The sequence below is a fragment of the Apostichopus japonicus genome, chromosome 6 (assembly GCF_037975245.1).
Source record: "Apostichopus japonicus isolate 1M-3 chromosome 6, ASM3797524v1, whole genome shotgun sequence".
NCBI classification, from domain to species: Eukaryota; Metazoa; Echinodermata; class Holothuroidea; order Aspidochirotida; family Stichopodidae; genus Apostichopus; species Apostichopus japonicus.
In genome coordinates, this window is record NC_092566.1 from 9450535 (window position 1) to 9478428 (window position 27894).

At 36.9% G+C, this 27894-nt stretch overlaps 2 protein-coding genes across 5 annotated transcripts in view; both read right to left on the bottom strand.

The window, feature by feature from the left end:
- LOC139969247 (rhodopsin, GQ-coupled-like) overlaps positions 1–27894 on the bottom strand; it is an 80789-nt gene that overhangs the window by 12964 nt on the left and 39931 nt on the right. The gene's annotated exons all lie outside the window — the stretch shown is intronic.
- On the bottom strand, positions 1845–27662 carry LOC139968921 (uncharacterized). 3 transcript variants are annotated; one of them, XM_071973541.1, is made up of 10 exons: positions 26415–27662; positions 19334–19359; positions 18291–18399; positions 16848–16992; positions 15461–15650; positions 10811–14078; positions 5428–10150; positions 4889–4974; positions 4173–4232; positions 1845–3819 (listed from the first exon to the last, which is right to left on the bottom strand). In XM_071973541.1, the coding sequence occupies exons 2-7, from the start codon at positions 19346–19348 to the stop codon at positions 9825–9827; spliced, it is 4053 nt and encodes a 1350-aa protein (XP_071829642.1). In that variant the 5' UTR covers positions 19349–19359; positions 26415–27662; the 3' UTR covers positions 1845–3819; positions 4173–4232; positions 4889–4974; positions 5428–9824. The 3 variants fall into 3 exon arrangements, with proteins under 3 accessions (XP_071829642.1, XP_071829640.1, XP_071829641.1); XM_071973540.1 differs by lacking the exon at positions 26415–27662 and having other exon boundaries at positions 1846–3819; positions 5428–5556; positions 6156–10150; positions 19334–20413; XM_071973539.1 differs by lacking the exon at positions 26415–27662 and having other exon boundaries at positions 19334–20413.

Consider the following 27894-nt stretch of genomic DNA (forward strand, 5'->3'; position numbering starts at 1 on the left):
ACGGTTTCAGATCATAGTGACATTATGACGTCACAGATTTACAAAATGACCATCAACTTTGTCAAGGTTCAATTTATCACGAAGGTCAAGTAAGAGAGCATTTTTTTCAAGGGCCCAAAACTTCTAAGACAGTACCCTATAGTGCGGGCGTGATACATAAACGTTACACGCATGGCCCATTGAAACTGCACTTTGCATCGCCACACGCCTCAATTCTAACTGTACAGTACTATATATTACTCTGCAGTACTATATATTTACCTCCATTTCATTAACAAAAGTCTGTTAAAAGTATCTCTTTTTCGAGATCCGGCTTTAGGAATCACAAATGACTTCGAGTTGGTTAGAATCAGGTTTGTTCTCTAGAGTATAGGCAAAATATGTCACCAAAAACAGAACTAGTATTGTTCGATACAGGTGCCAAACGCCTACAGTGGAATTACGACCTTCCTTACCGGTTTCGAACCTCTGAACATACAATCAGCGTCCATAGCCTTGTCGTTATATATATACATATATATATATATATACATACATATATATATATACACATATATATATATATATATATATATATATATATACATACATACATACATACATACGTACATACATACATACATACATACATACATACATACATACATACACACATACATACATACATACATACATACATACATACACCCATACATACATACATACATACATACATACATACATACATACATACATACACGTCTTCCCCTTACAACTGATGACCTGTACGAGATGCTATGCAAATGGTGACATAGTAAGGAAACTTCATTTGGAGTTCAAATTTGCCATGGCTATATATATCCATAAGTGTAAATAATCAATGGTCTAAATAATGAAAATAACTGAGGGAACCAGCTATAAATCTGATACAAACTGGGTGGCATGGTGGTACACATTTGGAAAGATGACACACTACTGTCATCACTAGTATATCTTGACAATCGTATGGATGTGTGTCACCAATTGTTATGTTTGTTTTCAAGGTGGTGTGTGTCATCACTTTATATTTGGACAATAATTAAGATGTGTCACCAATTATCATTTTTTTTTTCAAGGTGGTGTGTGTCATCACTTTATAGTCTGACAGTCATCAAGATGTGTCACCAATTATTATGTTTGTTTTCAGGGTAGTGTGTCATCACTTTACATCTTGACAAACATATGGATGTGTGTCACCAGTCATTATGTTTGTTTTAAATTTGGTGTGTGTCATCACTTTATACTCTAACAATCTTTAAGATGTGTCACCAATTATTGTTTGTTTTCAATGTGGTGTGTGTCATCACTTTATATTCGGACAAGCATTAATATGTGTCAACAATTATTATGTGCATTTTCAGGGTGGTGTGTGTCATCACTAATATGTTACCACCACACAGCTGTATGTTGATGTCATTATGTTTATTTCCAAAACGGTGTGTGCATGTCATCACTTATATTGTGACAACCACACTGTGATTAGTATGATATTTTCTGGCCATTTTTAACAGCTATGGTTACATAGAGCCACCCTTAGGCCTTTCTATGCCAGTTATAGGGACACTGGATATCATCACTTCGGAATCAAACCTGCGCGGCGCCCTCTTGATTACATGTCCAACGCTATTCTCTGGTCGCTCGCTGGTCACCAGGTTTATGTTGCTAAACATGGCATATCATTAATTATTATTTTTTTCAACCAATATGGTGTGTGTCATCACTAATATTGTGTTCATCACACAGCTGTATGTTGCAAAACATGGCATGTCATCAATTATTACATTTATTTCCAAGATGGTGTGTGTCATCACTAATATTGTGATCATCACAAAGCTTTATGTTGCAAAACATGGCATGTCATCAATTATTATGTTCATTTCCAAGATTGTGTGTGTCATCTCTTATATTGTGTTCATCACACAGCTGTATGTTGCAAAACATGGCATATCATTAATTATTATTTCTACAAAAGCTTTGCCACAAATGTGCTTTGACCTCCACAAAATCAATAGGATTCCGGTACACATCACAAGGAACACACACACACCAAGGCGGCTCTCAATTGACACCATAGACTTAGCGTGTTCAAGCAAGTTTTTTTCGGCAGATTTAAAGTGTGTGACCTCTCATCTCTCCTAAAAACAATAAGGATCATGTACTTATCATGAGTAACATAAACACCAAGTTAGTTTTGTTTGTTTTTGTTTGGAAGCAGGGTATCAGAAGTGTGAATCTAATGATTCTTCTTGGAGTAGCATCTAGATACTCATATGAATGAATTTATCTAGCTCCTAAAAAGCAAAAAAATATATACAGGTAGAGGTGGGGGGTGGCATTGGGGTAACTGAAATCATGCATTACGTATACCCTTAATGATCAATAATAGACCAATGAATGAGACCAATAGAATGAGACCACAAATACAATGAAATGCATTTCTTAATGCCTTTAATAACATAAATTTGTTGCAAGACACTTTGAAATGAAAATTAGAAGAATGATGAAGGAAACACAATATAAGATTTCAACAACTTAATAGGTTAACAAATATGTGGGCAATGTGATGTATTTCATATAAGAAAGTCATATTGAACGTAACAGTTATGCTGATGCTGTATATCCATTTTCTAATGACTATGGTCTGGCTGTAAAAATATGTTTGCAGTCATACTGGGTGACAACTGTTAGGTTTTCTGTATCTGAAGCGATTCCAGGGACATAAATATAATCCTATCATCATTCACAACCATGCACTGATAACATCACATATTATATATTTTTTCTTCTTGTTATAGTGTGATCAAACCAGTAAAATTCTGGTCAAGTTATTAGAGAAACTATGTTTTATGAGTGATGAGTCTTCATGCTTTAAATACTTCACATGATATTTGAACATGTTTGAGGGCATTATCTTTCTGGTTCCAAGCACCTGTAGGTATCATTGATCGAACTGCATGATTACATTTTTCAAGGTGAAAAGCATTTTGTATTAAAGGTAAGGAGCATTTATCCTATTCTGAATGACAGTTTATTGGAAAGGTGCAACAAAAGGATATGAAAAACTACCAAACAATAACAATAATCATTTATATGTAACCAGTTGTCAACCTGATTGCATAGACAATAAAGAAACAGTATTCTGGTTGTTTCAGATCTTTCATGTGTCTGTTCTTTAGTTCAGATCAACCTGTATGTCATAACACATTGCTTACTTGCATTTATGCATTTTAAAGATCCATGCATTCTGTTGCATATATTATATACTTGAAACTTGAAAGGTTTCCTCCCTTCTAGTGTTCTATTTACTCCTTGTTTTTCTCTGAAGTCTCATTTCATAATGAAATAACTAATTATTACCCATACAGATGTCCTAATCTTAAACTTTTGGTACTACAGTATAATGTTTATTATTAAATTAGCAGTAACATTCAAAACAGTAAAATTTAACAAGAGCTACATTTAGCCAAAGGTATGCATACACTTATACCTATGATAACCTTTGAAAACAATGTTTTGAATAAATGAGACTATCAAGGTAGAGAAAAGAACAATCAGTACTTGAATGATTTACAAGTGGAGGCTCTGGTTTTAATATGGTTTCTAAAAGTCCTTGACATTCTTCCAACTTCTGTTTTGAAGGCATTTTTCAGCTTCAAGACATTTGTCAATTTTCCTCTTACCGGGAAGCTGTCACTTTTCAATAAAAGAATGAAGATGTTACAATAAATAAATTTCCAGCTCTGTCCATTTCTTTCTTGTAGGTGTTTTCCTCTTTTCCATCCAGCATTTTACGCTCTCGACCTTCATAAGACAAAAATGATGCAAATTAGTTTAGAAAACGTGTTGATGTCTATTGCAAACATTGATTTTCCATCAAATTGAGAAATTCCCCAACTAATATTAATATACTATTTCAAGTCAGGAGAAACTCATATTGATAAAAACTTGTTTCTTAGCATGTTATAGTACCCCTGAATGCTTTTGTGTCTACTTGATAACATTCTGTGTTAAGTTTCTAATTTCTTCAAGTTTCTTGTGCTCTTTCTGCATATTCCATGCAGCTCAGACACAGTCTTTGTCATATGAAAAGAAGAAGTGATGGATATTTCACAATAAATAGCTACCATTGTTCTAATCTTCCCATATTTTCTTACCTCTTTTGATACATCCTTCTGATTCTGCTGATGACATCTGGTTAACATCATTTTTTTGCACTGCAAAACAGACACACATTTAACTAACATTAGAAAAGAATTTCTTCCCTTTCTGACAGCAGGTGTCAATGCCTAAAACATTCAAGAATATTCATCTTTAAATCAGTGCCAAATGATGACACTCCAAACTTATATCCTAAATTGGGGTCAATCAAATATTATTTCTCCAGGATATATCAATGCAATTGATTTTCACTACAATGACATTCATACTTCAAGATGAGTGATGCTTTACTTAAGATGAACTATGTTGTCTGTGACAGCCACTTTAGAATGATCCAGGAACTTACTAGTTTAAAAATGTTGTAACTGAAATTGTGTTAATTTGATACTGCATGATAAACATATGAATTCTTTCCTGTTGTAGTATTGAACAATTCAATCTAATTTTACCACCAAAACAACACATCTAAGTTGTACAGTATATGCTGGAATGATTGTCATGCATGAAACATTGTATGTAGTCTAAAATCTGAAACTAAGCTTGCCAGTTATTATTAAATATTTGATACAAATGAAATGTACTGATTGTTGTGATAGATGTTGTTTGGCTAGTATATACTACATATTTCCCTCTATTACAAACACTCAAGTTAAATAATATAATAATATGTTGTATAGTAGTGGCAATTTTTCATTATATGCTACTACCTTACCGTTTCAGCAGGCAGCTCAGGCTGATAATCATCATCACTATCCTCCTCACCAGAGGACTCCTCAATTGACTGGTTGACTTCTAATTCTGTCAATAAATAAAATAAGTCTTTGGCTAGTTTACAGCAACCTCACGTTATTAGCTTCATGTTTAAAATCACATCATTTACTATTCTTCCTTTCAAAGTGCTGCTTTATAAACGAATATTCCATTAATACAGGGCACAGATTTGATGCAACAGGCAAACAAATAGCTATTAGCCCAAGAATGAAAACTACTGTATTAGAGTGTAAAACCAATCTTTCTTATACAAATTTGACTAATTCATAGATAACAAAGTATAGTGAGCCTTTAAGAATCCACATAGCTACAATGTGGTGGTTTAATGATGTGGATGCACAACAAACTGTCTGTTCAGTGAAGGTTTGTAATATAGCCTTTGCAGTTTGTTTTTAATATTTACACTGACAGGTACAGTAGAAAAGCAACAGTCTGTGTGAATTTGAGGGTCAAATAATAAAGTCACCAATGTATACTTACACTAGCTGTCGATTTATATATGATATTCTTTAATATACGCCACCACAAAAATTAGAAAAACAAAAAGGATGCAACATATCACTGCAGACAGTGCTAACAGTAATGTTGCCTCATACTTGTCCATATAATCTGTGGAAAAAATTAAAAAGAGGAATGAAAATCAACAATAAAAACATATTTGCTAAATATTATGTACAATATGGTTACTCCAAAAATATGCCTATATAGTAGTTTCAAATACATATTCCTAAGAGATGTCTTCTTCTTAACTTACAGTATTCCTCATACACCAATGAAACTTGATAGAATTATTTAATAATTAGTAATTGAACTAGGCATAGGCACCTCAAGTTCAAAGAAACCTAGCATATATATCATAAAAAAAACTCTCCAAATACTTTCTCTTTTCTAGGGCTAGGCACTTTTATCTTAAAATTGGTTTCATAAGGCTAGCCCTACCCTACATCACATAAAGCCCGAGTTTAGTTGCATATTAGTGATGTTAGGCCGATACTGTTAGGTCTACTAATAACTTGCTTTAGGCTATATCGTAATAGAAAACAAGTAGCCTACACTAAACATAGCTTGTTAGGCCTGGCACAGCTTATCCAAGTTTACTTTCGGGTGTATTGCTATGAAAATGGGGGAAGAACCTACGGATGAAAGTCACATATACCTAGGGAATATCACCAAAATGGATTGAAAACAAGAAAAAGATAATATCTTACCATTCAGTAATCTTCAAATGGTCGTTTCTGGTTTCCACATGTTCAATGTAATTTACAGTATAGTGATGACAATATGGTCAAATAGTATAAAGCACTGCATATACAAGCGGACACTAATGTGTATTTGGCATTTTGGTATCCAACTGGGGAAGTGTTTGTTGCTGTAGTTGTCAACCGGGAGAATGTGTGTATACATGTCTCTTAACTTGTTAATTGGTGACATACGTCATCCGTGTGTATAATGCTAAGGGCGCTATGGTCATCAGAGCTGAGACACCTACTTCATGAACTTAATGCATATATTTGAAGTTTATTATATTCGTAAGCATATATGCAAAAACAAAATAGCATGGGACTATTCCTTTAAACGCTACTGTAGATAAAAAGTAACATGAAGGTCATTAATGCAGAACATATTTATAAGGATCACACAGACACATGAATATTAATTAGAACTGTTTTATCTTTATTTCTTCTTTATTACAGTCGAAAATACAGGCTCCTTGCAAAAACATTCATCTATCTTACATTTGCCAGGCAATTGTATTAATATCATGAAGTTATGCAAATGGCAGTTAACTGCAGATTTTTCTTCCTCTGTCCAGGGGACCTTCATAGCAACCTTCCTCTATACTGTTCCCTTGCTGAACCAAAAATAATAAACAAATTGCAACAAGCTTAATCAACAAGAACACAACTTTTACGAGAAAGAACAGGCATATTCCATCAACTTTACTACAACTTCTGTCAGACTGCATCTTCTACCAGACAGACTGCAACTTCTGTAAGACTGCAACTTTTACTTGCTGCAGGTTCTACCAGGCCACTAGCTCCCCTAAACTGAAGCATTGCAAACTATAATTACTGTCAAACTGCAACTTCTGTCAGACTGAATTTTCTGCCAGACTGAATCTTCAACTTGACTGCATAATCAAAACTAAACTGCAACTCAAAAATTTAAAAAGCTGAAGAACAAAGACACACTGAAACTAATTTGACAAACTCAATACCACCAACAGGGCACTATCTAGATGCAGCTACTCAGGACCTAGGGCTGCAGTTTATAAGGCCATAACCCAGGGCCCATCTTTTTGCTAAGGTTATACAGTAATTCCAAGACTTACTTTTCAAGTGAATGTTATTTTGGTAATTCTGCCAATTCAACATATTAATACTGGGCATTGAGTTTACCAAGCACAAGTGCTTCTGCACCCTCTTAAATTACTAAGAAACAACTAGCATAATGGTTCAAACTTACAAGTAGACCAAGGATAATCATTAGGTCTAGACTTAAAAACACTTAGTGACTATGACATCACAATATCTTGTGGTTAATTATTCCATAAACTAACCACACGTTGAGAGAAAACATTTAATCTCTGCGAAGTATTTCATCTAGGTTTATATAATTTAAAAGAATGTCCCCTAAGTTTATCAACGGACCTATGACTGAAAAATGTATTCAAGGAATAATCCTCTATATTATGCACTAATTTATATACCTGAATCAAATCATTCCTATCCCTCCTATATTCCTTTGTGTAAGGAGACCACACACATGTGGCATATTCAAGAATTGGTCTAACCAGTGACTTATAAAGTATCAAAAACATATCCTTATCTAAAAACTCAAAAGTGTTCTCTGCATAATCAAAACTAAACTGCAACTCAAAAATTTAAAAAGCTGAAGAACAAAGACACACTGAAACTAATTTGACAAACTCAATACCACCAACAGGGCACTATCTAGATGCAGCTACTCAGGACCTAGGGCTGCAGTTTATAAGGCCATAACCCAGGGCCCTTCTTTTTGCTAAGGTTATACAGTAATTCCAAGACTTACTTTTCAAGTGAATGTTATTTTGGTAATTCTGCCAATTCAACATATTAATACTGGGCATTGAGTTTACCAAGCACAAGTGCTTCTGCACCCCTCTTAAATTACTAAGAAACAACTAGCATAATGGTTCAAACTTACAAGTAGACCAAGGATAATCATTAGGTCTAGACTTAAAAACACTTAGTGACTATGACATCACTATATCTTGTGGTTAATTATTCCATAAACTAACCACACGTTGAGAGAAAACATTTAATCTCTGCGAAGTATTTCATCTAGGTTTATATAATTTAAAAGAATGTCCCCTAAGTTTATCAACGGACCTATGACTGAAAAATGTATTCAAGGAATAATCCTCTATATTATGCACTAATTTATATACCTGAATCAAATCATTTCTATCCCTCCTATATTCCTTTGTGTAAGGAGACCACACACATGTGGCATATTCAAGAATTGGTCTAACCAGTGACTTATAAAGTATCAAAAACATATCCTTATCTAAAAACTCAAAAGTGTTCTCTGCATAATCAAAACTAAACTGCAACTCAAAAATTTAAAAAGCTGAAGAACAAAGACACACTGAAACTAATTTGACAAACTCAATACCACCAACAGGGCACTATCTAGATGCAGCTACTTAGGACCTAGGGCTGCAGTTTATAAGGCCATAACCCAGGGCCCATCTTTTTGCTAAGGTTATACAGTAATTCCAAGACTTACTTTTCAAGTGAATGTTATTTTGGTAATTCTGCCAATTCAACATAATAATACTGGGCATTGAGTTTACCAAGCACAAGTGCTTCTGCACCCCTCTTAAATTACTAAGAAACAACTAGCATAATGGTTCAAACTTACAAGTAGACCAAGGATAATCATTAGGTCTAGACTTAAAAACACTTAGTGACTATGACATCACAATATCTTGTGGTTAATTATTCCATAAACTAACCACACGTTGAGAGAAAACATTTAATCTCTGCGAAGTATTTCATCTAGGTTTATATAATTTAAAAGAATGTCCCCTAAGTTTATCAACGGACCTATGACTGAAAAATGTATTCAAGGAAGAATCCTCTATATTATGCACTAATTTATATACCTGAATCAAATCATTCCTATCCCTCCTATATTCCTTTGTGTAAGGAGACCACACACATGTGGCATATTCAAGAATTGGTCTAACCAGTGACTTATAAAGTATCAAAAACATATCCTTATCTAAAAACTCAAAAGTGTTCTCTGCATAATCAAAACTAAACTGCAACTCAAAAATTTAAAAAGCTGAAGAACAAAGACACACTGAAACTAATTTGACAAACTCAATACCACCAACAGGGCACTATCTAGATGCAGCTACTTAGGACCTAGGGCTGCAGTTTATAAGGCCATAACCCAGGGCCCATCTTTTTGCTAAGGTTATACAGTAATTCCATGACTTACTTTTCAAGTGAATGTTATTGTGGTAATTCTGCCAATTCAACATATTAATACTGGGCATTGAGTTCACCAAGCACAAGTGCTTCTGCACCCCTCTTAAATTACAACAAAGAAACAACTAGCATAATGGTTCAAACTTACAAGTAGACCAAGGATAATCATTAGATCTAGACTTAAACACACTTAGTGACTATGACATCACAATATCTTGTGGTTAATTATTCCATAAACTAACCACACGTTGAGAGAAAACATTTAATCTCTGCGAAGTATGTGACATATTCAAGAATTGGTCTAACCAGTGACTTATAAAGTATTAAAAACATATCCCTATCTAAAATCTCAAAAGTGTTCTTAATAATTTGGACTATTAATGTTAGGCCCTTATCCTAACGAACTTGATTCTTCATTGTATTCCTACAGTAATCTTTTATATTTTTCCATGACCTAGTGGACAACACAGGCTCTTTGCTTATACATTCATCTATCTTAGATTTGCCAGGCAATTGATTTAATACCATGAAGTGATGCAAGTGGCGATTAACCGCAGCTTTTTGCTCCTCTGTCCAGGGTCGCTTTGTAACAGTCTTCTTCTTCTTGCACTGTTTCCTTGCTGGGTGCGGTTTGTCAGCCTTGGATCGTTTGATGGCAGTAAGTTGATCTTCTGTCCCCTCCCCCTCCTCTTCCTCTGTAGAGATGTTGCTCTGGTCAATTTCTATTTATTAAGAAAGATATCACAGAAAATTAAAATCTAATGAAAGCTTTCATCATACCTAAAGTCATGTAAACCTTTGACAAAATTCATGCTTCTAATCTTGCAAAGGGTACTTCCTGTTCTGATGGTTCATTGAGGGTAAATAAATATACCAGAGCTATTATTATAGTTGGATAAGTTTGGAAGGAGGTAACAACAGTGCTTCTTGCAAATACTAGAATATATTGGAGGCTTCATCCGACACCAAATGAACTGACTCACCACCCAATGATTAAGATAGAAGTACGAATGCATATATAGGACCACTTTTAACAATTGTTAATGATGTTTTCAGATAAGTATACTATAAATAACCTCTGAATAATTGTACAGTAGAAAGCACTTATCATGTATTGTTCACAACTCAATCTGTTGGATTTTGACCCTTAGATGACCATCATTTTTTACCACATCTGTTACCTCATTGTACAATGATTATTGTGCCCAAGTTTTGTAAAAATTAAAATAACAGCTGGGGTGAGATTGATTATGAGAGTGATACACATTGAAGATCACAACAGTAAAGCTTAGACCAGAATGCTGGTGTAAGCTAAATATAAGAGAACCATTCCAGCAGTCAAACCATCATGAGACAACAATAGAGATATTTGTTGTACTTACCTTCATCTACAATAGGGATGTCATCAAGGCTCTGTCCTTGTGCCAACGCACTCCCTCCTTTTTCCATAGCTAGGAGTAGCTTAGATACTTTAGCTACTTGCATGATCTCCATCGGCAGTCTATAGTATTCACGGTGAATCTTCAAGTCATGCCCAAGAAAGTTTGCTACCATGTCCATTTCATTCTCTTTGAGGCACAGGAGTTGGCTCAGTGTTGCTAGTTGCTTTCGGAGCTGTGTACCAGTCAAAGTTTCAGGGTATTTGGCGCCACAGAGTTGACTGTATTTTCTGAGGCTGTCACATGCACGAAGATGTCCTTTTGATCCATAAAATGATCTGGCAAAGACAAACTCATTCTCTTCATGTACTGCCCCAAGATCCTGCCTGCCCTCTAACAACAGCGTTATCCACTCTCTCATCTCGTAAGTCATCAGAACTGGTACTAGGCGCCCTTTTTTGCCAACTATTTCTACCCTTGAGAGAACTTTACATAGACGCTGCTCTAAGTTGCTCAAGGCCTTCACAACATTTGAATCTTTTTGCATAGTGTCAATCTTATCCACTTCCTTGATCTTCATCTTTGATATTTCACCCTGGCGCCGTCTGTTGAATAACATCAACAGCGTGAGTGTTAACTCATTGAGCTCTCTCCATGCCTCTACTTTTTCGTCAGTTGGTTCCTCAGAGTACTGTAGCAAAATATGCACACACCTCCGCCCTTCCTCCTTGAGCATGTTTGTCAATGCAGCTACATCTTCAGTGAGTGGAATCAGCTTTCTATTATTCATTTTTCTTTGACTGATTGTTCGTAATGCATTTGAGGACACAAATACGGACCAATCAGCATCAAGCCTTTCAATGAATTGTTTAGAACGTGTATACTTATCATTGTCTCCAATTTCACTTGAAGTCCCTGTCAGGATCACAGCCATTTTCTTTAAAGAATGGCCATACTTTAGAGCCAAAGATGGTACTTTGTAACCTTGCTTGATCTCATCGTATCCAGTAACTTTCTGTACGGCTGCAACCACACACCTGAAATGTCTAGGATCGATGAATTCTTCCATGCTTGCATTTGGTTTCTCTTTGAGACTTCGTAATTCCACAAGAAGTCTGGCAGCTTCTCTCATCTTGGAACGAATTGTTGCATGCATATCAGCATCGTGCCCCTGAGCAAGAAAATGTCTTTCACCTAAGTCCACTATGAGTGGATCACCTTTGGCGACCAAACTAATTTGGTCATTGGACATTACTTGTGTCACGCTATGCAGACCTGCTGAAACACCATGTGGATTTGGCAGGAGCAATTTACACGAAAGCGCTGGTTTAGTGTTTCTTCTTGTTTTTTTCGATCTTAGCTTACATTCGTGTTTCCAGAGGTCAGTTCTGACATAGTAACCCAAACAGCAGTCACACGGCCCATAGTCTGCAGGTGATGCATCTACAGTTGGGCGGTATGCTACTATGAGCATACCTTTTCCTTCTCTTATCACTTGACAATTATGTCTGTGCGTTCCTCTGTTCCTAAGTAGAGTCATGTGTTTGTATTTTCCATGCTTGTCAGTTTCATTCAGGATCTGCTGGACTTCGCTCTCTTGAGAATGCTGTTCCCGGAGATGACGTTGAATTTGGGCTTGTGGCTTGGAGCAGTAAAAACAGGGAAATTTTTTATCAAACAATCGGTGACCATCATCGTTGCTTGTAACCTGAACAATAATACCTGCATCTGAACTAGTTGCTTGCAAACTAATCGACAAGTTGGCCCCTGATCTAATCGACATTTTGGCTTCATCATCATTTTTCACAGAAGAACTAGATGCAATATCTACTGGATCATAAGAATTACCACAGTCCTGTTTATCAACTTCTGTGGCAAATGTCTCTGAGTCATTAATCTCCGGAGTGTCTTCTGTGTCTGAGTATTCTTCCTCATCCGGTTCATACTCACTGACATTGGATTCACTTGTTTCACTTGTTTCATCTTCAGAATCAGTCATGTCCAAGTCTTCCTTCTCATCTGGAACATACTCTCTAATATCTGCTCCACACTTTCTTTGATATAATGAATCATGGTACAAGTCAGGATGACCTTCGTTACACATAGAATGGGTGCTTGCTGGCCGAGGCTGGTCTTCATCAGTGACCATCTCCTCCTCAGGAATCTCTCTACTGCCATCTGTGTCCAAGTGCTGTTCCTTGTCCAGACCAAGATCTCTGATATCTGTTTCAAAAGCAAAAGCCAAGTCAGGTTGACCTTCAAAACATGTAGAATTGGTATCTGCTGGCTGAAACTGATCTCTATTGGCAGCTATCTTCACATCAGGAATCACTCTACTGCCATCAGTGTCCAGGTGCTGTTCCTTGTCCAGAACAAGATCTCTGATATCTGTTTCAAAAGTATGACACAGGTCAGGTTGACCTTCGGGACACATAGAATGGGTGCTTGCTGGCCGAGGCTGGTCTTCATCAGTGACCATCTCCTCCTCAGGAATCTCTCTACTGCCATCTGTGTCCAAGTGCTGTTCCTTGTCCAGACCAAGATCTCTGATATCTGTTTCAAAAGCAAAAGCCAAGTCAGGTTGACCTTCAAAACATGTAGAATTGGTATCTGCTGGCTGAAACTGATCTCTATTGGCAGCTATCTTCACATCAGGAATCTCTCTACTGCCATCAGTGTCCAGGTGCTGTTCCTTGTCCAGAACAAGATCTCTGATATCTGTTTCAAATGTATGACACAGGTCAGGTTGACCTTCGGGACACATAGAATTGGTATCTGCTGGCTGAAACTGATCTCTATTGGCAGCTATCTTCATATCAGGAATCTCTCTACTGCCATCTGTGTCCGAGTGCTGTTCCTTGTCCAGAACAAGATCTCTGATATCTGTTTCAAAAGAAAGACACAGGTCAGGTTGACCTTGGGGACACATAGAATTGGTACCTGCTGGCTGAAACTGATCTCTATTGGCAGCTATCTTCACATCAGGAATCTCTCTACTGCCATCAGTGTCCAGGTGCTGTTCCTTGTCCAGACCAAGATATCTGATATCTGTTTCAAAAGCATGAGCCAAGTCAGGTTGACCTTCACAACATGTAGAATTGGTATCTGCTGGCTGAAACTGATCTCTATTGGCAGCTATCTTCATATCAGGAATATCTCTACTGCCATCAGTGTCCGAGTGCTGTTCCTTGTCCAGAACAAGATCTCTGATATCTGTTTCAAAAGTATGACACAGGTCAGGTTGACCTTGGGGACACATAGAATTGGTATGCTGCAATGAAAGAAAAACACATTGAAATTTATTAGACAGTTTTCTTCAATGGTACATTGATTCTATTCATTACTCTTAATGATTTCTCCGATATAATCTACAATCTTTGGGCTTAGGTAAATGACAAAATTATCCGAATGCATTAATATATTGCAATTTCTGAGACCTGGGAATTGAAGTGCCTGCTTGATAATGATTGAATTAACCTTTAGCTATAAATGCAATGCATTTAGAAATGGATGAATACATACACTGCAGGTAGCGGACGGCCAGTTTGTGGAGCCAGTACCCGTCACACTATACTTTACACTAAATTTCCAGTGGTCGGCTACAGCATGTGTCAGTTTGAGTCACAGCATTAATACATTATAGATCATGTGTATATGAGCCAAGCAAAAGGAGCTACAGTGCATCATGCTATCACAAACAGTAATTATTTCTGCTCATTGAACATAGGGGTGTGGGGATATTTTTACAAATAATGAGTCAAATTTTGATTTATGAAATCGTGAACATTTTGGTATGAAGAGCACTATAAGGGAAAAAAATGTTACACCGATTCAGCATAAATTTCTGAAGCACAGGAAACAATATTTCGGTTTGCGATTCCGCTAGATCATGGTACCAGTAATATACCAGTTACCACCTTGGTTTGTTGAAGAAATATTTCAAGTCACTTCAAAATGTAATTCATAACAGTTGTTATTTTTCACCACACAGTGGCGTTGCCCTGCAGAGAGGGGAGAGGAGAGAAAGAGCCATACCAATCAGACCTCTTGCACCCCTAAATGAGTTTGGTAGACAAGATAAAACATTGTTCTAGGCTTGTGAGAGGCAATCGTGTCCCCTGATCCAAACCAAACTTGCCTGCATTCGCCCCCCCCCCCACCCTTCTTCGAGAAGTCTGTTCGAGAAGTCTGACCCCAGAAAACCTTTTCTACCCCATATTGTAAATATTGGAAGGGTAATGAAAAACAACACTTTTTCCTGAAACTCATGCATTCCTTTTTAGATTTTGTTCTTCTGGCCTGAAATGTGTTTGACATTTAATGTATTTCATTCTACCGGTTGTTATAGCAAAGTTTAGGGAAATTGTTCTTTTTCTACCCTCTCCTCCTCAACTATAACCTGTTTTTTTGTTCAGGGAAGGCCTGGCTCAGTAAATTACATCATTGATGTCCACCTCAACCTATCCATGCCACAATTATAGCCTAACTGAAAATAACTTTCACACCGAATTGTGATTGGGGAATGTGTTCCCCTTTCTTTCTCTTGTTTTGTCTCCCCTATGTCATTTTTCCATCTTCATTTCCATCTAAGAGTGGAGGGGGCAGACCCCTAGGTATGCCAATGCCACCCCTGAAAATAAAATGGACACTCACATTCTTTCTCCATTCAGCGTCGGTCTGACCATAGTTATATCGAACTTCATCGCCAGATCTAATCTCTCTCTTTGCAAATATCGCCAACCTTGGTCCCATTGAATAATCTAATTGTTGCACACAAGCATTGGGCTTTCTCCATTCATCATTGATGAATTTTCCCTTCCGTTCCGATGACGAAGCATCAATACTGCAATGAACATTCAAAACAGATTACGTCGACAATATTAATGATTGAACTGATGTTTTCATATTTACAGAGCCAAATTTCAAAAGTAAAATTGTTTGTCCAATGCCTATCCTTGCTTTGAGGAAAGGCTCCTCAAGATACCCTTATCATTCCTCATGGTCCAATGTCTACTTTCAGACTTCCCAGACTGTCCTGGGGTCTGCTGCTATGATCCTCTTTTCCAGCTTCCCTGTAATATCGCTTCCTGCTAGTCTTTTCACATGCATGTACAGTGATTCCTATTCACACATATCATGGACCACCCACCTATGGACCATTATGTCTGAGTTTCATCCGAATTCATTGAACCATGGACAAGAACAAGCAATTGAAAGCATTGACCCTAAGATCGACTCCTACTGATCCCTTGATGGCCTTTGATCTGAAATTCCTGAACACCCTATAGGTACCAACAGTTAAAGATGATTATGACTAACTTTTATTAATATCCATTGCTATCTGTAGGAGAAGAAGCACTTTGCAGATCCTCACAATTTGACCTCTAGATGACCTTTGACCTGAAAATTCTGAACATCCAAAATGTCCCCCCACCAAATAATGATTGTATTCATGTTTCATGAAAATCCATCGACAGCTGTAGGAAAGGAAGCAGTTCAACAAGTGTGAACAGACGAATAGATAGATGGATGGATAGATTGATAGAAAGCTTGATTACAATACCTCCACCAGCACTACATACCAGCATGATATGAGCTAACAAAGCCAACAGAATACAATCTCAGTCACAATCAATTTCATGAGTTGGAATGAATTAAAAGAAATTGACATATTGAGTGACTCCTGCAGGGATCTCAAATCACATTTGGATGCATTGGATCATTACCTTCGTAGTGACAAAATTTACACAAAATGTACCCATGAATTTGAGCTTTCTTAGCAACATGGGCTTGCAGCTATCGGACTCTTTGTGACCAACTTCCTATCACAACCCTGAGTTTTTGGAATGTTATTGTCTCCCGACATTGACAAGACTTTCCTGCCCAACATCAATGACCCATCATCCAATTGTCAATGCTCATCCAATTTCAATGACCCATCATCCAATGAGTTAAATTGTGTCAAAATTCATGAGAGCAGTAGCTAGTAGGCCTATATGATGTAGTGAATCCATATAATAAAACATGCATTAAAACTCACCACCATTTTTTCTGTCCATGTTTGAAATAAAAGATATATGTTTGATCCTCTTTTTTGTTACCCTCCGCTTCTGTTATTAGTTCCCCCGCATACTCAACAATGAATTCACCAGCTATGAAATCCTTGCCAGCAAATAAGCCCAGTCCTGTCAGCAAAATATTTAAAAAACAATTTTTACAATATGGTTTGTGCACATTACAGCAGTACAGAGTAAATGTTTAGTAGTATTGAAACACAATTTATAATATTGATAGATGGACCTATAAAATTTAGGCAAATTTTGGGGGAGTGGACTATTAGGGGTTCCCCCCACCTCCCCTCACACACATTTTTTTGGAAAACATTACTTATTTAAATATTTAGATGGAAAATGGTGATATCAATATTTTTTTCTACATATATAACTCCACATTATATTAAAGTTATAAAGTGAGGGGGGAAGGTACAATACCAAAATGAAGGGAGTAATTTAGAGCCGCTACTAGTTGGTACCTGGCTTGGAGGAGGAATGGGCCTAAGCTAGGGTTGTTTTGTTTATACAAGGTGGCTTAGATGCAATACAGTGCTATATTTGGCATCCGTAACAGTACGTGGGTGAACCATGTAGGGTAGGCTGTCCTGTGGGAGGCATCTAGATGTGGTACACATTTCTGTCTATGTAAGGTGGCTTTTATGCTTTTTTACAAAGTTTCCAGTGTTTGACCTCTCTTGATCCTGTATGACCTTCGACCTTCACCGCAACAATAGGGATCATGTTCTAATACCAACTATATGGTGAGCACACATACCAACTATGAGCTGAATTGACGATTTCCTAAGTAACCAAGGTATGTAGTGTTTAAATTGAAAATTTCAGTTTCTGGCTTCAGATGACCGACCTTTGACTTCTACCACAAGCAATAGTGAACACACATACTATTAAGTATGAGCGCCACTGTATTTAAGTTTGCTTCAGCAAGTTATTAGTGTTTACAATGTTTTAATTGTTTGACCTCTGTTAACCTCAGAGACCGACAGCAAAACCAAAACAGGCATCAGTCTACTCACTAAGGGTAACCAACTGCACGTACAAAGAATGAGCTCAATTGAAGTTTGCCTGGCCAAGAAATGGTGTTTTCAAGGTTTTCGACCTTTGTTGTCCTCAGATGATATTATTGCCTAATTACACAACATATATGCACAACATACCTCGGCCTTTGGGCTGCATGCAGGGCGAATGTAGCAAAGTATTTATTTAAATTAACAGCTAGGGGAATACAGATATTCTGTGTGCACACTAACCTCTGTAACTTCTGCAAGTATGAAGGTTTTACACCAAGTTTCTTTCCCTCTGAAATAGTATCAGGGTTGGGGGGGGGGGAGGTCTATTATGAACAATACAGTAGCTATGATGAGCTAAGAAATCAATTCACTTGAATGATCAATGGAAAGTGAAGGGATTACCTATTTCCTCACTGACTTTCTTAATCTCTAGCCATGGTGGATCAGTCTCTTTCCCAAGCCAGGCTAGAGCGACTTCTTTTCCAGAAGGTTGGCACTTTTTTCTTGTTCTCTAAAATGAACAAGTACATGAAAAATGAAATGCTCCTAAGTGAATACAATACAGTCTTGGGCCTATACAAAAACTTTTCAACATAGCGCTGTGCCGACTATTGGTGATGTAAATACATTTTTATCACACAGCAAGTTGAATAGTGTTATTATGTATGTATCTGTTCAAACTACAAAATACAACATTTTTATCACAACATGCCCCTTCCCATTGATGTGGAGCTCTTCAATGAAGGGAATAAAATTAAATTGTGCAACAGCACAAGACCCACATTCAGCAAGGGAAGGCTGGTTAAAGTCCTGGCCCCTTTTTCATTTCTGAGGATATTTTTGTCCCACAGAGACAACTAATGCATGATGAGATTTCTAACTCTACATTGGTAGCAAGTTTAATGTAGCAACTGGAAACAACCTCTGAATAGCTTCTTTTGTGTCAGTGATTATTTATCTGTGATAGTCATAGCACATTTTCTATCTTGTACATGTGTTACAGCTCATCCCTTTAATTCATTCAAATTATGTAACTGCAGAACTACAAATATCTATTAAAAGGCACTCGGACCCTTTCAGGTTTTATAGTACAAGAGTATATGGAAGCCCTGAAATCTGTAGGTATCGGGTTACTTTTGACAGGAAAAAATAACTGCACAATTGAATTGTAAAGCAAGTAGCAACATGGGCCTTTTGGTCATTAACAACTTCTCTTGCAGTACGGTATGTTCTGGGCACCAAGCTCTCAATTTCTTTGAGCACCTTATAACATGAGGGGGGTTTGATCTCATCACTTCCTCGTTCACAGTGTAAAAAGTGAGTCATGGGAACAATATCAAACATTGTGAGGAGGATATATGCCTCCCCTCTCCAGATAATCCAGATTACTTCCCCTGGTTCTATCGTTTATCTGCTACATAGAAAGTGTGTAATACTTAACTTACCAAAGTACGTCCCATACTTGAGCTTTCTGTAAAAAATATTCAAACAGAAAGTGAGTTATATATGTAGAGTAAAGTTCTCCTTGCCACATAGATCTATGAATGGTTGTGACAGCTGCAAATATTTCGGCAGTGCTTTTCAAAGTTACAGAAAATCAAAATAATTTTGGTAGCACATGGTTATGTTTTTTTTCTCTCTAGGTACACTCCCCGACAAAAAAAAAGTAAATGAAACAAACCCCCGCTCCACCATTCAATGTTAATCGGTCAAAATGGTTGGAGCTGCAATAGGACGCAACATTGAAAGGGGAAGGGGGGGTCTTCAGTTGATCTTGAGTTGCAAAACTTGTCGCAGTTTCAGCGATTTGGTTTCATTTGTTTTGTCGGGGATTGTAGGCTGCAATGTTGTACATACACTGGAGCACTTAATTTTCAAAGATCTTAGCTGACCCTTGATGTATACAAAGTATTGAACTTATTTCAACACTAAGTGCAGTTTACGAATTACATATGAGTTTTTGGAGGACAAATCTCTCACCCTATATCTGCCAGAAATCTGCAGTCAGCTCAACATATATTTTGTATATTTGACACAGTGTATGCTCAATTTGGGGAAACTATTTTCCCGCTCATTAATACAGTAGGCAGTTTCAAGACTTCTTATTGATCATTGCTTTAATCCATTCATTTAGAATAGTTTAAATATGAATTTATTGGAGGGAAAATATTAGGATGTCAATATACTGTGTATAGTATTTCATTACAAGTGAAAATCAATGGCTGTGCACTTGATCCATTTCTTCATTTGACCACCAGTATGGTAGGAGCTGGCATATTTAGTATGTAAAACAAGCTTCACTACCCCTTCATATCTTAATGTTGCATCTGAACCAATGGATGTCATCAGTTGTAATGTAAACTACATTATCATATAGGTGTGTATAGTATTTCATTACAAGTGAAAATCAATGGCTGTGCACTTGATCCATTTCTTCATTTGACCACCAGTATAGTAGGAGCTGGCATATTTAGTATGTAAAACAAGCTTCACTACCCCTTCATATCTTAATGTTGCATCTGAACCAATGGATGTCATCAGTTGTAATGTAAACTACAGTACATTATCATATAGGTGTGTATAGTATTTCACTTCAAGTGAAAATCAATGGCTGTGCACTTGATCCATTTCTTCATTTGACCACCAGTATAGTAGGAGCTGGCATATTTAGTATGTAAAACAAGCTTCACTACCCCTTCATACCTTAATGTTGCATCTGAACCAATGGATGTCATCAGTTGTAATGTTAACTACATTGTCATAAAGGTGTGTATAGTATTTTATTACAAGTGAAAATCAATGGCTGTGCACTTGATCCATTTCTTCATTTGACCACCAGTATGGTAGGAGCTGGCATATTTAGTATGTAAAACAAGCTTCACTACCCCTTCATACCTTAATGTTGCATCTGAACCAATGGATGTCATCAGTTGTAATGTTAACTACATTGTCATAAAGGTGTGTATAGTATTTTATTACAAGTGAAAATCAATGGCTGTGCACTTGATCCATTTCTTCATTTGACCACCAGTATGGTAGGAGCTGGCATATTTAGTATGTAAAACAAGCTTCACTACCCCTTCATATCTTAATGTTGCATCTGAACCAATGGATGTCATCAGTTGTAATGTTAACTACATTGTCATAAAGGTATAGTATTTCATTACAAGTGAAAATCAATGGCTGTGCACTTGATCCATTTCTTCATTTGACCACCAGTATGGTAGGAGCTGGCATATTTAGTATGTTAAACAAGCTTCACTACCCCTTCATACCTTAATGTTGCATCTGAACCAATGGATGTCATCAGTTGTAATGTTAACTACATTGTCATAAAGGTGTGTATAGTATTTCATTACAAGTGAAAATCAATGGCTGTGCACTTGATCCATTTCTTCATTTGACCACCAGTATAGTAGGAGCTGGCATATTTAGTATGTAAAACAAGCTTCACTACCCCTTCATATCTTAATGTTGCATCTGAACCAATGGATGTCATCAGTTGTAATGTAAACTACATTGTCATATAGGTGTATTTCATTACAAGTGAAAATCAATGGCTGTGCACTTGATCCATTTCTTCATTTGACCACCAGTATAGTAGGAGGCATATTAAGTATGTAAAACAAGCTTCACTACCCCTTCATACCTTAATGTTGCATCTGAACCAATGGATGTCATCAGTTGTAATGTAAACTACATTGTGATATAGGTGTGTATAGTATTTTATTACAAGTGAAAATCAATGGCTGTGCACTTGATCCATTTCTTCATTTGACCACCAGTATGGTAGGAGCTGGCATATTTAGTATGTAAAACAAGCTTCACTACCCCTTCATATCTTAATGTTGCATCTGAACCAATGGATGTCATCAGTTGTAATGTAAACTACATTGTCAAAAAGGTGTATTTCATTACAAGTGAAAATCAATGGCTGTGCACTTGATCCATTTCTTCATTTGACCACCAGTATAGTAGGAGGCATATTAAGTATGTAAAACAAGCTTCACTACCCCTTCATATCTTAATGTTGCATCTGAACCAATGGATGTCATCAGTTGTAATGTAAACTACATTGTCAAAAAGGTGTATTTCATTACAAGTGAAAATCAATGGCTGTGCACTTGATCCATTTCTTCATTTGACCACCAGTATGGTAGGAGCTGGCATATTTAGTATGTAAAACAAGCTTCACTACCCCTTCATATCTTAATGTTGCATCTGAACCAATGGATGTCATCAGTTGTAATGTAAACTACATTGTGATATAGGTGTGCATAGTATTTTATTACAAGTGAAAATCAATGGCTGTGCACTTGATCCATTTCTTCATTTGACCACCAGTATGGTAGGAGCTGGCATATTTAGTATGTAAAACAAGCTTCACTAGCCCTTCATATCTTAATGTTGCATCTGAACCATGGATGTCATCAGTTGTAATGTAAACTACATTGTGATATAGGTGTATTTCATTACAAGTGAAAATCAATGGCTGTGCACTTGATCCATTTCTTCATTTGACCACCAGTATAGTAGGCGGAATATTTAGTATGTAAAACAAGCTTCACTACCCCTTCATATCTTAATGTTGCATCTGAACCAATGGATGTCATCAGTTGTAATGTAAACTACATTGTGATATAGGTGTGTATAGTATTTTATTACAAGTGAAAATCAATGGCTGTGCACTTGATCCATTTCTTCATTTGACCACCAGTATGGTAGGAGCTGGCATATTTAGTATGTAAAACAAGCTTCACTACCCCTTCATATCTTAATGTTGCATCTGAACCAATGGATGTCATCAGTTGTAATGTAAACTACATTGTCAAAAAGGTGTATTTCATTACAAGTGAAAATCAATGGCTGTGCACTTGATCCATTTCTTCATTTGACCACCAGTATGGTAGGAGCTGGCATATTTAGTATGTAAAACAAGCTTCACTACCCCTTCATATCTTAATGTTGCATCTGAACCAATGGATGTCATCAGTTGTAATGTAAACTACATTGTGATATAGGTGTATTTCATTACAAGTGAAAATCAATGGCTGTGCACTTGATCCATTTCTTCATTTGACCACCAGTATAGTAGGCGGAATATTTAGTATGTAAAACAAGCTTCACTACCCCTTCATATCTTAATGTTGCATCTGAACCAATGGATGTCATCAGTTGTAATGTTAACTACATTGTCATATAGGTGTGTATAGTATTTCATTACAAGTGAAAATCAATGGCTGTGCACTTGATCCATCTTCATTTAACCACCAGTATAGTAGGCGGAATATTTAGTATGTAAAACAAGCTTCACTACCCCTTCATATCTTAATGTTGCATCTGAACCAATGGATGTCATCAGTTGTAATGTTAACTACATTGTCATAAAGGTGTGTATAGTATTTCATTACAAGTGAAAATCAATGGCTGTGCACTTGATCCATTTCTTCATTTGACCACCAGTATAGTAGGAGCTGGCATATTTAGTATGTAAAACAAGCTTCACTACCCCTTCATATCTTAATGTTGCATCTGAACCAATGGATGTCATCAGTTGTAATGTAAACTACATTGTGATATAGGTGTATTTCATTACAAGTGAAAATCAATGGCTGTGCACTTGATCCATTTCTTCATTTGACCACCAGTATGGTAGGAGCTGGCATATTTAGTATGTAAAACAAGCTTCACTACCCCTTCATATCTTAATGTTGCATCTGAACCAATGGATGTCATCAGTTGTAATGTAAACTACATTGTCATAAAGGTGTGTATAGTATTTCATTACAAGTGAAAATCAATGGCTGTGCACTTGATCCATTTCTTCATTTGACCACCAGTATAGTAGGAGCTGGCATATTTAGTATGTAAAACAAGCTTCACTACCCCTTCATATCTTAATGTTGCATCTGAACCAATGGATGTCATCAGTTGTAATGTAAACTACATTGTGATATAGGTGTATTTCATTACAAGTGAAAATCAATGGCTGTGCACTTGATCCATTTCTTCATTTGACCACCAGTATGGTAGGAGCTGGCATATTTAGTATGTAAAACAAGCTTCACTACCCCTTCATATCTTAATGTTGCATCTGAACCAATGGATGTCATCAGTTGTAATGTAAACTACATTGTCATAAAGGTGTGTATAGTATTTCATTACAAGTGAAAATCAATGGCTGTGCACTTGATCCATTTCTTCATTTGACCACCAGTATAGTAGGAGGCATATTTAGTATGTAAAACAAGCTTCACTACCCCTTCATATCTTAATGTTGCATCTGAACCAATGGATGTCATCAGTTGTAATGTAAACTACATTGTGATATAGGTGTGTATAGTATTTCATTACAAGTGAAAATCAATGGCTGTGCACTTGATCCATTTTTTCATTTGACCACCAGTATGGTAGGAGCTGGCATATTTAGTATGTAAAACAAGCTTCACTACCCCTTCATATCTTAATGTTGCATCTGAACCAATGGATGTCATCAGTTGTAATGTTAACTACATTGTCATATAGGTGTGTATAGTATTTCATTACAAGTGAAAATCAATGGCTGTGCACTTGATCCATTTCTTCATTTGACCACCAGTATAGTAGGCGGAATATTTAGTATGTAAAACAAGCTTCACTACCCCTTCATATCTTAATGTTGCATCTGAACCAATGGATGTCATCAGTTGTAATGTTAACTACATTGTCATATAGGTGTGTATAGTATTTCATTACAAGTGAAAATCAATGGCTGTGCACTTGATCCATCTTCATTTGACCACCAGTATAGTAGGAGGCATATTTAGTATGTAAAACAAGCTTCACTACCCCTTCATATCTTAATGTTGCATCTGAACCAATGGATGTCATCAGTTGTAATGTTAACTACATTGTCATAAAGGTGTTTATAGTATTTCATTATAAGTGAAAATCAATGGCTGTGCACTTGATCCATTTCTTCATTTGACCACCAGTATGGTAGGAGCTGGCATATTTAGTATGTAAAACAAGCTTCACTACCCCTTCATATCTTAATGTTGCATCTGAACCAATGGATGTCATCAGTTGTAATGTAAACTACTAATGTGAAACAAGCTTTACTGCCTCTTCCTATCTTCATATTGCATTTGATCAATAGATATCATCAGTTGTCATGCATTCTACTTTGTCATAGGTTTGTATACCTATGGTATTTCATTACAAGTGAAATAGGGCTGTGCACTTTCTCATTTCAAATTGATTTGAGCACCAGTATGGAAAGAGGAGTATATTGTTAGTATGTTAAACAAGTTTCACTACCTCTTCCAATTTTTATTTTGCATCTGAATCAATGGATGTCATCAGTTGTAATGTAAACAACTTTGTCAAGTGTGTATACCTATGGTGTTCATTTTTTTATGTCAAATTCATTTGACACCAGTATAATAAGAGGTTTATTTTTATTGTATGTAAAACATGCTTAATTGCCCCTTCCTATGTTTAGGTTGCATCTGAATTAATGGATGTTGTGATGTGACGTCATAAGTCTAATTGTCATATAACCAATCACACTGTAATATTACAGGCCAATCCGATAAGATGCTGGCTAGCCAATTACATCCCATGTTATCTCATTAAGTATGTAAAGTATAAATACTCATGTACGCTACTGTACTATTACTCTCCATGCCTGCTGCTACTCATTACGGTTATACCCTACATGTCATTGTTTATGGTTATTTACGTTACGTGAAATATATGTTCAAGAATCAAGAATGACTTTTTCTTCATAATATTGATGTCTTCCTGAACATATAATATGACAGATGTCATCAGTTGTAATGTAAACTACTTTGTCATTTGTGTGTATACCCAGGGATGAGATTAAGTCAATTTAAGGGCACGGCCATTCAGCCCTGGTGTAATTTTTTTTTAAGGCACCACGGCCATTATGGATGGCACCGAGGCCATTATTAATGTTTCCAAGAATTTAAAAACTACCGACTTTTTTTGTGAGTTTAGCCTAACGTTACTATAGCCTACTGTGCTACTCTAGTGCAATGTTTCAAATTTAGAGCGACGATCGAATTTTACCTGGACATGCTAATTTAATCATTAACTTACCTACTTAACTTAGTAGTTAGACACTGACAGCATGTTATGTTTTCTATAAAACTGATCAAAGCAAAAGAATCTATCATTGCAGTCGTAGTTCCGTAAGCAATGTTTACTTTGTAACTAGTAATTACCATGTATATGTGATATGAAAAAGTGTAGGAGTCCGAGTCGGATCGGAACGTTCATATACCGCATCGAGAAAACTCCCGTACATATTGCACATAGTTATGTACATCCAGCTCACACACTAAAATACATACACTTGTGTCGCAGAAATTTGTGCTGCTCAAATAGTGTTGTTTACTTAGGCCTAAACTGGTGAACGTCCTCATTTGACGAGGTTCTACGTAGACAAAATATTTATACTGAATATTAGATCCTATTGGAATAACGATGACATGCAGTAATGTTTAATAGTAATTTACTTACCTCCAGTCCATTGAACCAAACGTAGTCTGACCAAGTTGCCAACGTGTTCAACGCTAGCTTACACGTGTACGATGCATTATCTAATATACACACGGAATTGGAAAAGGCGCGAATTAAGAAGAGTCGTACTGCACATGCACTATTCAGAGTTCGAAAGAGGACATTGCCCGCCAAGCGCGCGTGTTGTATCTTATACTGTACTGTACGCACCCTACTCTACTGATACAAATTATTTATTTTTATCGGCACTGGGACTGTCACTGCCAACTTGGGTAGAAACCATACAAGTCATTGAAAGAGTCGGTCGCTTCAGTCGAAAGTGAGTTGGGTGGGGCTGGTGGAGTTTCGTTCGATTGATGTATGTCTACCATAGACATGTATGTGTGATCGTCATCATTTTCTGAACTGACAGTGGCACGAGCAAATGCAGACAAGGTGACGGGTGCAACTTGCTCAACTTCTCCAGTTGAGGGCCCGGGTCCGCGTAGAGCCTGTGCATTGGGCAATCTCTGTCTCATCGATGCTGCATTTGAGAGACTACGTAATATTCCCTCATTAATCCTTATTCGTCTATACAATGCTATGATAGCACATAGCACCACTAAATGTAGAATAAAACTTAAAACTGATATATCCATATTTCAAAACAACTGTACTGTAGCAAGACCGTAGCCAATTACAATATACTATCAAAAATGATGACAATCCAACTAAATTACATATGGAGACTCCAGAGTGGAGCAGGTTGTCACAAAATGTCTTAACCTCGTTCTCTAGCAAAGGGGGAAACCACGTGTTGAAAGTGAGGGGGAGCAGCCAATAGCAACGCAGAGCCGTATATAGAGCTCTATATACGGCTCTGTAGCAACGTGATCTGTGGGCGAGCAAAGCGAGCACGTCACTAGGAACTGGGGATCTTGTTTCAATATCATGTATTTCAGCGTATATGGAAGTGTTGCCGTCGGGGTTGCCGTTGTGATGTCATGAATGACATTATTAGGATCATGTGTACATAAAATACTAATTAATGTTTTACTATTTAGATTAAGCTAGTAGTAAAGACCGCCTGTTTTTTATTTTATTTATTTTAACGTGCACCTGTGAACAATGGATGAGTTTCACGATAATCAACGGGCTATTTTGGACCTCGACCCCAGAAAATATTGTCTTCCAGAAGTTGGGGAGGTCCTCGTAAAAGTTGCAATGGGGTCACAACCCCTCCCCCCCCCCTCCAAGTCGTTGCGTCCTTGACAGAGGGTGATCTTTTTGGTGAATACTCAGTAAGCTGGATACATGGGCGTTCGCAGAAATGTTTGTAAGTGGTGGGGGGGGGGGGCAACATTAATAGGCCTATAACACATATTTGACACTAGTATCTGAGCGCAACGATAATTGTTTAACCAACAAAATACTCCGATCGTCGGAAAAGGCACTTCCCAGGCATTATTTTACTCATATTACTGTTCTTTTTATCCAGTAT

Excerpts from the sequence above, each read along its gene's own strand:
- LOC139968921 (XM_071973541.1), bottom strand. Across the intron at positions 15,651-16,847 it reads CATGGACAGAAAAAATGGTG|TATTGATGCTTCGTCATCGG; the intron begins GTGAGTTTTAAT and ends TGTTCATTGCAG. Across the intron at positions 14,079-15,460 it reads ACGCTGAATGGAGAAAGAAT|CATACCAATTCTATGTGTCC; the intron begins GTGAGTGTCCAT and ends CTTTCATTGCAG.